General features: G+C 36.2%; 1 protein-coding gene across 1 annotated transcript in view; it reads right to left on the bottom strand.

Annotated features, from left to right (window-relative positions):
* Positions 1-11,675, bottom strand: part of NAEGRDRAFT_72678 (uncharacterized protein) — a gene marked incomplete at both ends in the record, with an annotated part of 12,659 nt that extends 984 nt beyond the window's left edge. The window contains 5 exons of the mRNA XM_002672155.1: positions 11-4,744; positions 4,892-5,296; positions 6,056-7,606; positions 7,928-11,624; positions 11,667-11,675. Of these exons, the coding sequence (XP_002672201.1) occupies positions 11-4,744; positions 4,892-5,296; positions 6,056-7,606; positions 7,928-11,624; positions 11,667-11,675 (10,396 nt within the window). The remainder of the gene's footprint in view (positions 1-10; positions 4,745-4,891; positions 5,297-6,055; positions 7,607-7,927; positions 11,625-11,666) is intronic.
* Between the last annotated feature and the right edge of the window lie 628 nt (positions 11,676-12,303).

Raw genomic sequence — 12,303 nt, 5'->3', positions numbered from 1 at the left:
GGAGTTGTACAAGTGGCACCACTCCAACCAGAATTACAGGAACAAGAACCAGGTGAACTACAAACGCCATTACCACAACCACCTGAACAAATTGGAGTTGTACAATCAGAACCAGACCAACCAGAATTACAGGAGCAAGAGTTTGGAGCTGTACAAGTACCCTTAGTTGAACCACCACAAGCTGAAGATCCTGTTTGTGAATAACAGATAGGAATGGAACAATCAGAACCAGTCCATCCACTATTACAACTGCATGAATTTGGTGCAGAACATGAACCTCTACCATTACAATTTCCTGGACATACAGGAGTTGTACAGTCACTTCCAGACCATCCTGATTGACATGAACAAGTATTTGGAGCTGTACAAGTACCTTTAGTTGAACCACCACAAGCTGAAGATCCTGTTTGTGAATAACAAATTGGGGTTGTGCAATCTGATCCTGTCCAACCAGTTTGGCATTGGCATGTGTCTGGACCAGTACATGTTCCCTTAGAGGAACCACCACAAGCAGATGTTCCAGTATTTGAGAAACAAATTGGAGTTGTACAATCAGAACCAGTCCAACCAGTCTTACAGGAGCAAGAATTAGGTGCAGTACATGTTCCCTTAGTGGATCCACCACAAGCACTACTGCCAGAAGCTCCATAACAGACAGGAGCGGTACAATCAGAACCAGTCCATCCAGTTTGGCATTGACAGGTATCCTTAGATGTACAGGAACCTCTTGAGGAGCCACCACAAACAGATGTAGATGTACTATTCACACCATAACAAATTGGAATGGAACAATCGAAACCTGTCCAACCAGTTTGACATGAACAACTGCTCTTTGAAACACAAGTACCCTTGGAGGAACCAGAGCAAGATAATGTATCAGTTTGTGGACGACCAAAGCAAATAGGAATTGAGCAATCTGATCCTGTCCAACCATCTTGACATTGGCATGTATCCTTAGAAATACAAGTACCCTTTGATGAACCACTACAAGAACCAGCATTATTTGCTGCTAATCCATAACAGATTGGAATTGAGCATTCAGGTCCAGTCCAACCAGTTTGACATTGGCAAGTATCTTTAGAAATGCAACTTCCTTGAGATGGTCCTGAGCAGGCAGATGATCCAGTCTGTGAATAACAAATAGGAACTGAACAGTCAGATCCAGTCCATCCAGTTTGGCATTGACATGTGTCTTTAGAAATACATGTACCTTTTGAGGAACCACTACAAGAACCAGCATTATTTGCTGCAAGACCATAACAAATTGGAATAGAACAATCAGTACCAGTCCAACCAGTTTGACATTGGCAAGTATTAGGTCCAGTACAAGTACCCTTAGAAGTACCAGAGCATGCAAAGTTACCAGTCAAATCGAAACAAATAGGAGTTTCACACTCAGTTCCAGTGTATCCAGAATTACATTGACATAGATCAGGTTGAACACACAAACCATGTCCACTACATGATGAAGCTCCAGATTTAGCAAAACATTGAGTATTAGGATCAATAACTGGCTTATCAACACAGAGTGAAGTAGCTGGTCCCTTAATTGTTGAATAGGTAATGAAGGATTCACTAACAACACCAAAAGAAACCATACTTTCAGGAACATCACCGCATACAGTAATGGTAACAGTTTTAGATGATCCCATTGGAACAAGTGATGAGGAAGGAACAGAGTCCCACACAAATCCAAATAAGCTTGTCAAGGATTCAGTTCCAACAAATACAGGGAATGTTGGGTTGTATGAAACATATGATTCTGGATCAGAAATTGAATTGGAAAGTACGAATTTCTTGATACTCTTTTGCTTTGTGCTTGTTGGTGCTGTCAAGACATAGGTAAATGTTGTACTAGCAATATTTGATTGATTGACAACACTTCTACCAGAATATTGAACTGTAATTTGAGAATCAGCGTAAGTAGTATTTTGGAGAGCAGTTTCACCATAAATGTTATAAGAAGCAGCACATGATTCATCAACAATCATCTTATAATTCAAATCATTCCAATCGAATAAATGGAAGAGGGATGGGTCATAGTTTGATTTTTCTAATTGAACTAGACCGTACGGATTATTGACACCAGATCCAATACCAATAGCCATCATTCTATAATTCCAATTCTTAGATGGTTCAGGATTATCATTATTACCACTTCTCCACTTGTTAATTCTTTGACATTTTTCTGTGTAATCTGAACAAGGTGCACAACGACTTTGAGGATCATTCCATGAGCAATAGTCACACGATTTACCAGGATATAAGACAGAGTTACATCCTTCAAATGTTCCATAATAATTCTTACATTCACCACATGAGCAAGGCATATTACTTTGACCATCAGTTACGTGAATAAAGAGCTTGTTTGGAACATCACTTCTTCCTTGAGAGACCATCAATTCAACAGCCTTATCAATACCATAAATTGAAGCAGTTGCTGATTTCTTTTGAGCAATATTACTAATACGATTGACAATAGCATTAGACGAAGTTCCACTATTCAGATCTAATTCAACAGTTGCATCAGAACTGTATTGAACAATACCAATTCTAGTTGCAGAAGGACCAACGTTCAAGCTTTGGGTAATATTGGAGAAGAATGATTTCAAACTGACCCAATTGGCATCTGAAATAGAATAAGAACCATCAACAATGAAAACAACGTCGAAAATATTTTCGCAAACACAACCAGCATATCTGATAATAATATTGGCATATGATACAGATCCATCTTGGGTTGACTTGATTCTGTATTGAACCTTTTCAGCTTCACAACTTCCAGTCTTGAAAGGAATTCTAACAGTGTTGGCATTCAACAAGGTTGGAAGACCATTCTTGCAGTAAGTTGCGTCTGGGCAGAATAAACCATCAAATGTAAAGCTACCTCCCAATAAATCAATATCATTTTGAAGCAAAACAGAAACATCAATATCTCTGTTGGAATTGAAAGTGGCCATAATGTTATCAGAAACTGCCAACGGTGGAGAAATAGTTGGATTAACTGTAATAGAGGCAATGCTTGTAGCAGGTGTTAATTCATCATCATCTTGTAATTTAATGTTGAATGTACAAGTGGAAGCAAGGAAGGTGGCTTGTCTAGTGAATGAAATCTTTCCATTACTAACAGAAATAGTGGCCTTATCAGAACATGATCCAAGACTTGAGATTGATTGAATAGAAACGCTGTCTGTACTATCAGGATCGGTTACAGCTGCATCAACAAGATAATCAAAGATCATCAAGTTGTTTCCATCTCTTCTGGCAGAATACTTGTAGGTATAGCTTGGATTATTTGGAGCTTGGTTAGATTGATTGACAATAATCTTACAAGTGGCTGATTGACCAGCAGCATTGATTGCTGTGTAGGTGGCATAACAAGCATTGTTAATACAGGATCTTCTCTTATTTGGAGTATATGTGAGGGTATTATCAACAGTGCTAATAGTACCAACAGAGCTCAAGGTTGAGGTTCCAGAAACTGTTACAGAGATTGGCTCGCCATCAAATGCCAAATTCAACTTGGAATTCAAGTCAGATCCGAATGCTGTTGACAAAGCGTCTTTGAATGTAGAAATGGTATAATCGACGCACAAAGATGGGCTTCCCAATATTTCAACAGAATATGTGTATGTGTTTTCAAGTTGTCCATCTGAAATAGTATAGTAGAATTTTTGAATTCCAATGAAAGACTTGCCATATTTGAATTTGATGGAACTGTCAGCTTGTAAAACAACAGAAGTTTCAATATTTTGGTTATCATAGAGTTTGACTTTGGTAATTGTAATAGAATCTCCATTGGAATCACTAGATTGAGATAAAATTGAATATCCATCAATTGAAATTTGAGGATTATTGTAATTTCTAACTTGAGAGATGGAAATATCGTTTCCTTTTGGTGGTTCATTGTAAATTGTGATTGAAATGGTACCTGCCTTTTGAACAACACTATCTGTGCATGAGTATTGGATAGTATCAACAACTGTCCAATTACCAGTCGATGGTTTGTTGGTATAGGTCAAGGCACGATTTGGTGTATATTTAGAAGTTCCGATTTGAGAGTCAATCAATTGAGTAGTTCCTAACATCCCTTGAGTAATACCAGCAAATGACAATGCATCACCATCAAGATCTTTACATCTACCAAGGAGATTATCAAAAGTAATAGATTGATCCCACTTGACAGAAACTTCAAATGATTCAACTGAAGGTTCGGTATTAGTAAAAGTGATAGAAACAATAGCAGAACTTGTTGCTACACCATCTGTTATAGTATAGGAGAAGGAATCAGATCCTGTAGTGAGTGAACCTGTATCAGAATAGGTAATAGTTTTCAAGTCACTGTTTACAGTAATTGAGGCTGATCGCAATCTTGAAACTTTTTCAGTCAACTCTGGGACGATAGTGATTTGATCATTATTATCATCATAATCATTAACCAATGGAGAGAAAGTGAACACCTTGTTGCTCCACAATTTGTTCAAGCTGTCATCAACTGCCTTTGGATTGGTGTTTGTAATAGAAATGTCAAATTGTTTCTCAACTTGTTGAGCACCATCTGAAACAGTAAACTTGAAGCTTGTTGTAAATGCCTTAAATGCAACAGGACTAAATGTGACATGAGAAGTATTCAAGGAAGATACAGAACCAACACTTGGTTGAGTAAAGCTCTTTACGAACAAATTGTCGCCATCAGCATCTAAAGCATTAGATTCCTTCAAAATATCAAGAGCAATTGAACCACCTTCTTCATAGATAGATCTCCAGTGGAAACTCTTTGCAGCATCAACCAAAACTGGAGGATTGTTAAGAATTTGAATGGTAATAGATGCAGATGCACTTTCCAATCCATCTGACACAGTGTAAGAGAAGGTTTGTTCCAAAAGATTACCCAAAACATTGGAGAAGGTGAATGAAAGTTGTGTAGCATCAGAAAAAACAACACTTCCAATACCTGGTTGAGTGAAAGCAGAAATGGTAAGCTTGTCATTGTCGAGAATATCCAAATCTTTTGGTTTCAACGAATCGGTTCTGTTAATCAATGGAATAATTACATTTCCAGATAATCTGTGAAGAGTTTGGATAGAAATATCACTCAAGGTTGGTAAATTGTTAGTAACATCAATTTCCAAATCAACAGTAACAAGGTTGTATCCGTCTGATAATTGTAAAGTGAAAGAATCACTACCCTTGAAAGAAAATGAGCTTTGATATTTGATTGTCTTGGAATCAATGATTGATACAGTTCCCTTAGCTGCTTGGTGAATGACAGCCTTCAAGATTACATTATCGCCATCTGTATCAATAAACTTCGAGCTCAAATCGAATAAAGTTCCTTCCAATGCACTTCTCCAATGAGAAGAAACTGCAGAAACACCCAAAGATGGGAAATTATTAGTAATTTCAATATCAATAGTACCAACAGCTTCATCTCTTCCATCGGTAATTACATAGGAAATTGTTTCAACACTACCAATAAAACCAAGTCTTGGAGTATAGATTAGACTCTTATTATTGTTGGTCAATTCTAATGTACCTTGTTCTGAAGGAATAGAGCTGAATTTAACAATACTGATAGAATCTCCATCGACATCCACTGATTCAGAGACAATATCGAAAACTACACCTCCAATAGCATTGTGCCATACATGGGTGGTATTATAATTCTTGCTAATTGGTTTGTTATTGAGAATGATTACATTAACTTCACTCTCTGATGATTCAATGCCATCAGAAACTACATAGTTAAATTTATCTGAAGAGGAAGAACAAGTTCTTGGATAATATCTCACCTTATTATTCAAAATGATTTGTGAGTCAGGTGAGGCATAATTCTTAAGAGTTGTAATCAAGAGAGGATTATTATCAATATCAAAATCGTTGGACAAAACATCAATATCAATAAAGTCGACATTCCAGTGTGTGGTAATTGTATCTTGGGTCAAGTTTGGTTTGTTATTGTAAACGTTAATGGCCACAATACCAGTAGAATCACCATTCATGGCACCATCTGATAAAACATAAGAGAATGAAGTTGAGCCTAGGAACGATGAACTACCTTGAACCTTGACTCTGGATGAAGATAAACGAGAAACTTCTCCAAAAGGCAATGGTTGATTGAAACTCTTTACAAATAAGAATGGAATATCTAAAGAGTCAGAATCAGTGTCTGTTGGATTTGTTGAAATAATGTCAAAATCAACACCATCAAGGAAATTCTTCCACATTATATTCAATACTTTAGTGTGTGATGTTGGTGGATTGTTATTGATGGTAATTGTTACAGGAGTTGGTAAAGAGACCTTATTTCCATCATTGATTCTGTAATAGAAGGTAGTTGTTCCAATAAAACCAGAAGTAACATTTGGAGTAAAGGTTACAGAACCATCAGGAGCAATTTGTGACAAAGTTCCTGTTGTTGACTCTTCAAGCAACTCTGGGAACAAGTAGAATCTATCGTATTCATCTTCATCAAAGGCACCATTAAGAATATTCATCAAAACAGGATTTCTCCAGTGAGTTTCATAATCTTTTGGAGCACCTTGTGGATTATTGTTATAGACATTAACATGAACAGTAATATTTGATGAGGTAATGCCTGTTGTGTAGGAAACAGCAAAAACTTCAGTACCAACAAAGTTTTCTTTAGGATAGTAAGTAACGTTTCTAATAGTACTAATGGATACTTGTCCTCCATGATCAGGAAGTTGAATGACATCCAATAAGGTAATCATTTCTTCATTACTGAATGATTCATCGAGACCATAGATATTACCAAAAGCAAACGAACGCCAATGAGCATCAAAGTATTGATCTGCTTTCTGAGCAACAACACTTCTACTTTCAATAATCATGGTATGTAAATCAGAATCTTCAAATCCATCACTAATAATAAACTCAATTGTTGTGTTGCCAATTTCAAGAATGCTTGGCTTGAAGTAAAGAGTATTGTTTACAATGGTTACGGCATTAGCATCTGGTCCAGCAATAACTTGAGCATGCTTGATATTCAACTTTGATTTATCTTGCAAGTCAATATCATTTGATCGTTGAACTAGATCAATATAGACTCCTCTACTAATTGTACTCCAGTGGAAGTTGAAATACAAATCCCTTGATGTTGGAGCATGATTGTAAATTGAGGTTTGAATATGTGCATTAGCAACAGAGATACCATCAAAGATAGAAACTGAGGCGTTAAAGTCTCCCTTGAGAGGTTCTTCACTCTTTACGAGCAAGTTAACATCATTGGAAATGCTAAATATGCCAGGATTGTTTGATTCAACAATATTTAAAATTATTAAATCACCATCTTGATCATTCTTGGAAGGAACAATGTTGATTGCAAGTCCAGAAACAGCTTCTCTCCAATGGATAGATCTTGAAATAGAGGCATCTATTGGATAATCTCTATTTACAATATCTACAGTAACATTAGCTTCAGCAATCTCAGTACCATCAGTGACTGAGTAACGGAAAGTAAAATCACCCAAAACAGAGTGATCTTCAGGTAAGTAATATCTTACAGTTGTGGTTGAAATCTTTTCTACTCTTCCAGAACTTGGTTCTGTGAGTAAAGCAGCAATGTAGATGGTATCTTCTTGATCTGGATCATAGTCATTGGCTAAAACATTAATATCGACACTAGTATCATTCCAGTGAACTGAAATATTATCATCAACAGCAACAGGTTTTCTGTTAATGACCTTAATATTGTAAGTAACATTGACAATGGCCAAACCATCAGTTACTGTGAAATTAATTTCATCATCTCCCAAATAAGATTGCTTTGGTTTATAGAGAGCAATCTTGTCGGAAGTCATTGTGATAGTTCCAACCTTGCTTGTTACCCAAGAATTTAATGGGATTGAAACAGTATCTTGTTCGTCATTATCAATAATATCTTGTAACAAATTGATAGAGATACCATTCAAATATTTGGACCAATGGACTTCAATGGTTTTTTGAGGAACAATTGGAATATTGTTGTAAACTTGGACTCTATAAGTTGCTGTATCTGTTAAATAACCATCTGTGAATTCAATATCAAAAGTGGATTCTCCTAAGTTCTTATCATTAGATACAGTCCACTTTACAAATTTAGTATTTGCATTCAATTCAATACTGGCACTTCCAATTGAGTAGTCAGATTGTGACTTGATACTGAAATCACATGAATCACCATCAGCGTCTACAATAGTAGACAAGACATCAATTAGGGAAGATGATTTAGACCAGTGAATCATACTGATAGTAGGGGTTGCTTGAGGCTTTGAATCATTTACCTTGATTTTCAAAATACTTGTACAAATGTCCAATCCGTCAGAGAATATCAATTGAGCATTTCTTTCCTCAACAAATCCCTTCAATGGAGAGAATGTTATTTCATCACCATTAACAGAAATATCATTAAAGCTGTTGGCAACGCTCTTCAAATAGACAATATCTTCGCTATCTTGATCGAGTGCACCTGCAATAAGTAAACTATTTCTAACGTATGGTAAATCCTTCCAAAATACTGATTCCTTTATAGTGCTTTGACAAAGAGGAATTTGATTGATAGAATTGACTTTGATAGTAATAATGGCAGAGTCTAAACCATCAGTCAATAAAACTTGAATGATATCAGAACCAAAGAAACCTGGATTCTTCTTATAAACAAGAGATGGTACTGTATTTGCATCTCCATAATTAACACTCTCAATACTACCATTAGTTGGTTGTTTCACAAACTCTGAAGAAATGACAAGCAAATCACCATCAGAATCTCTTGTGAAAGTTGTGATAGGAATAGAAATTGGTTGGTTCATAGTCCAATGGATGTTCTTTTCGATTGTTCTCAGGAGCGGTTTGTCCAAGTTGGTCACATTAAAAGTAACTTTAGTGTCCAATGATTGGCTTACTGTGTCACTAATTCTGTAAGTGAGAGTAAATACACCTGAAACTGAAGGTTTGAATTTGATTGCAGTTCCATCAGCATTGATTTCAGTTTGACCTCTGAATTGACTTGGTATTATGAGAGAGTTTGGAACAATTTTCAATGGATCAGAATCGCCATCAAAGTCATTAGAGAGAATCTCATACTCTTGTTGCTCTGCGTTCCAATGTACATTGTAGGAATCTTCATTAGCTACAGGAGAAAAGTTGGTAACATTGACATAGACTGTGGCTGTTGAGGACTTGCCATTATCTGTAATTTCATATTGGAAACTATCAATACCGACAAATTTTACAGAAGCAAGAATAGAGTACTCAAATACTTCAGTTCCATCAGGGAGTGCTTTCTTGACCACAAATCCTTTGGATGGTTGAGTGAAAGACTTGATTAATAGGATATCACCATCTTCATCACTATCATTTTGCAAAACATTAATAACAGAAATTCCATCTCTCCAATGAACACTAACATGATCATCATTAGCAATTGGTTGGTGATTTACAATAGAAACGGTAACTTTAGCCACATTAGATTCATCAAAAGTATCAGAAATAACATAGAAAAATTCAAAAGTACCAGTGAAGCCATTTGGTGGGGAAAGGAGTAACTTCTTTCCTGATTCAAAGATGACTGGAGTAGGAACTGTTTGATTTTCTCCGTGAATAGTTCTCTTAACAACAAGTAATTGATTATCACTTGGATTTTCATCATAGTCATTTTCGAGAACATTCAAAACAGCATCTCTATTCCAAGAAACTGAAATGACATCATCAACAGCTTTTGGAGGAGTGTTTACAACCTTAACAGTTACTACTGCAGAGTCGGAAGTCAATCCAAAAACATCAACAACCTTGTAATTGAATGTATCGACATATTCCACATCTGAGGCAGAGTATTCGTAACCATAGACGTTATTTCTGAGACTACGTACTACATTGGATTCTTCAACACTTCTAATGGTAGCAAAGGATAACAAAATTTCATCCTTACTTGGACTGTAGTCATTGTTCAATACATTCAAGAACGTCTTGAGTCCCTTTGGAACAAAGAATACATCATTCACCGCAATCGGCTTTACACTTTGAACATTGACAGTCAAGAATCCATATGAAATTGATTCACCATCAGTAATGTAATATCTTACAGTATCAATACCAACAAACCCTTGAGGAGCTTTGTATGTTATTGACCTGTCATCAGTTCTGAAAACTTCTCCACCATTGAAACTATTTGGCTCCCAATCGGTGGTAGACAACTTGATAGAATCACCATCAACATCATAGTCATTGGAGATTACGTCAACAACTACTTCATTATTCTTTGTACATGTAATGGTATCATTAACAGAAATAGGAGGAGTGTTGACCACATTGATAATAATACTTGTAATCAAACTTGAGTAGCCATCTGTTACCTTTACATTGAAACTCTCAGAATAGGAAACACCTTTCTCTGGAGAGTACAATAATTGATATCTTAACTTGAGAACATCTACATAGATTTGACCCAAATAATCAACAGAATCAATATACTTTTGTTGAACAAAAGAAAAGTAACCTCTCTTTGGTGTTGATAATATTTCAACATTCACAGTATCAAGAATATCATTATCAGTAAAGGTTAGATCAATGGTAGAGTTGGCTGAATTCTTGGAAACTGAAACTTGTTTGGTTTCAGGAGCATTAGGTGGTGAATTGGTAACTGTAACATGGATAGAACCTGTAGAGGTTGAATTTGGATTATTCAAGTCATCTGTAATGACATAACTAAAAACGTCAAGGTATGGCTTAGTATCAGCTTTAGGATAATAGATCAATGACTTTCTGTCTGTTGAAACAACAACGCTACCAATAGAACCTTCACCAGTTCCAGCAGAGATGATGTACAACTCGTCAAGATTCTCATCAATATCATTGGAGAGGACATTGAGAGTTGCCAACTTGTTCTTGCTAATGGTAAAATCATCTCTAACAGCATTTGGTGGAGTATTGACCAAGTTGATAGTAATTGTGGAGGAGACTGTTGAATTGAAATCAGTAACAGTATATGTAAAAGAATCTACACCAATACAATTAGTGCATGGAGTGTAGATAATTTGCTTACTATTGGAGGAGACAACAGAGCCAGACAATTTTGGAGTGGATACTGAAACCAACTCGAGAATATCATCATCGTCATCAGTAACCTTCATTCCAAACTTATCATTCTTTTCAAAGATATCAATGATGTTATCATGAGAATTCTTTGGTATTTCGAATGTGAGTGGTACAGCTTTTGGATCTCTATTCATAACTAGAATGGATACTCTGTTCTTTACTTTTAGAGAAGAGCTTTCGCCATAGGTAACATAATATTCAAAAGTATCATTACCTGAGAAATACTTCTCAGAGTGGTAGATGATGGTATTGTTTGAACCTAGTCTGAGGGAGCCATGATATGGCTTTTCTAATCCTTGTTGTGAAATGTCTAATTGAGCAGGAGAACTGGAAGATGTTGTTGAAATTGTTGGTTGGACTACAATATCACTATTCTTGTATCCTTTAACATAATCTGTGAATTGGCCATTCAAATCAGACTTGATTGTTAGAGTAACAGCGAGTGTAATCACTAGGGCACCTATCAAAGTACCCAAAACAACTGCTGCAACAACAATTGATTTAACTATTGTTGCATTCGAAATGTTTCTCTATCAAAATTGAATCACGCATTAAACGCATATAAAACTTACCAGTGCCATTGGAGTGCAGACGTAATACTGAACTGAGTCTTTTTTTCGTGTTGTGCTATTAATGTGAGGAAGAGAAAGTCTGTCGACGATTGAAATCGAAAAATATGCAGCAGCACCAATTCAAATAGTAAGACACAATTATCGCGCTATTAAACACCTAACCGAATGAAATGCTGACGAGCTTAACGTTCCAAGATGTGCCTTTCACCCTTACTCGGTCCAAAAATTAAACTCAATGAAATGTGCGTTGCATGAAGAAAGACAAGGTGACCTGGTCTTTTAGAGAGTAATATCGAGAATGTGGTATCTTTCCTTTCTATTCATTACGAACACTCAATTATAGTCCGTTGTAATAAAAGGAAGTATTCAACTGAAATGTCTTGTTTGAGAAGGCTATTCTTGATTGGGGTCCTTCACCATCGCATTGATGCGAAAATTTAACTTTAAAAGAATGATTTGAATCCGATTGTCAACTAACATGTTATCTAACTAACGGTTTTGCATTTCTCTTACTATTGGTTCCCCACTCTTCAAAAGTAATGATTTTCTTCGATTGTTAATTTCGTGCCAGGCTAGAAGGTGATGCAACGAATCCTATTTGTCCAACAATAATTACATCCCTTGGTTTGGCCGAGGA

Source organism: Naegleria gruberi (assembly GCF_000004985.1).
Source record: "Naegleria gruberi genomic scaffold NAEGRscaffold_55, whole genome shotgun sequence".
Classification (NCBI taxonomy): Eukaryota; Heterolobosea; class Eutetramitea; order Acrasida; family Naegleriidae; genus Naegleria; species Naegleria gruberi.
This window is presented reverse-complemented; position numbering and strand designations above follow the sequence as displayed.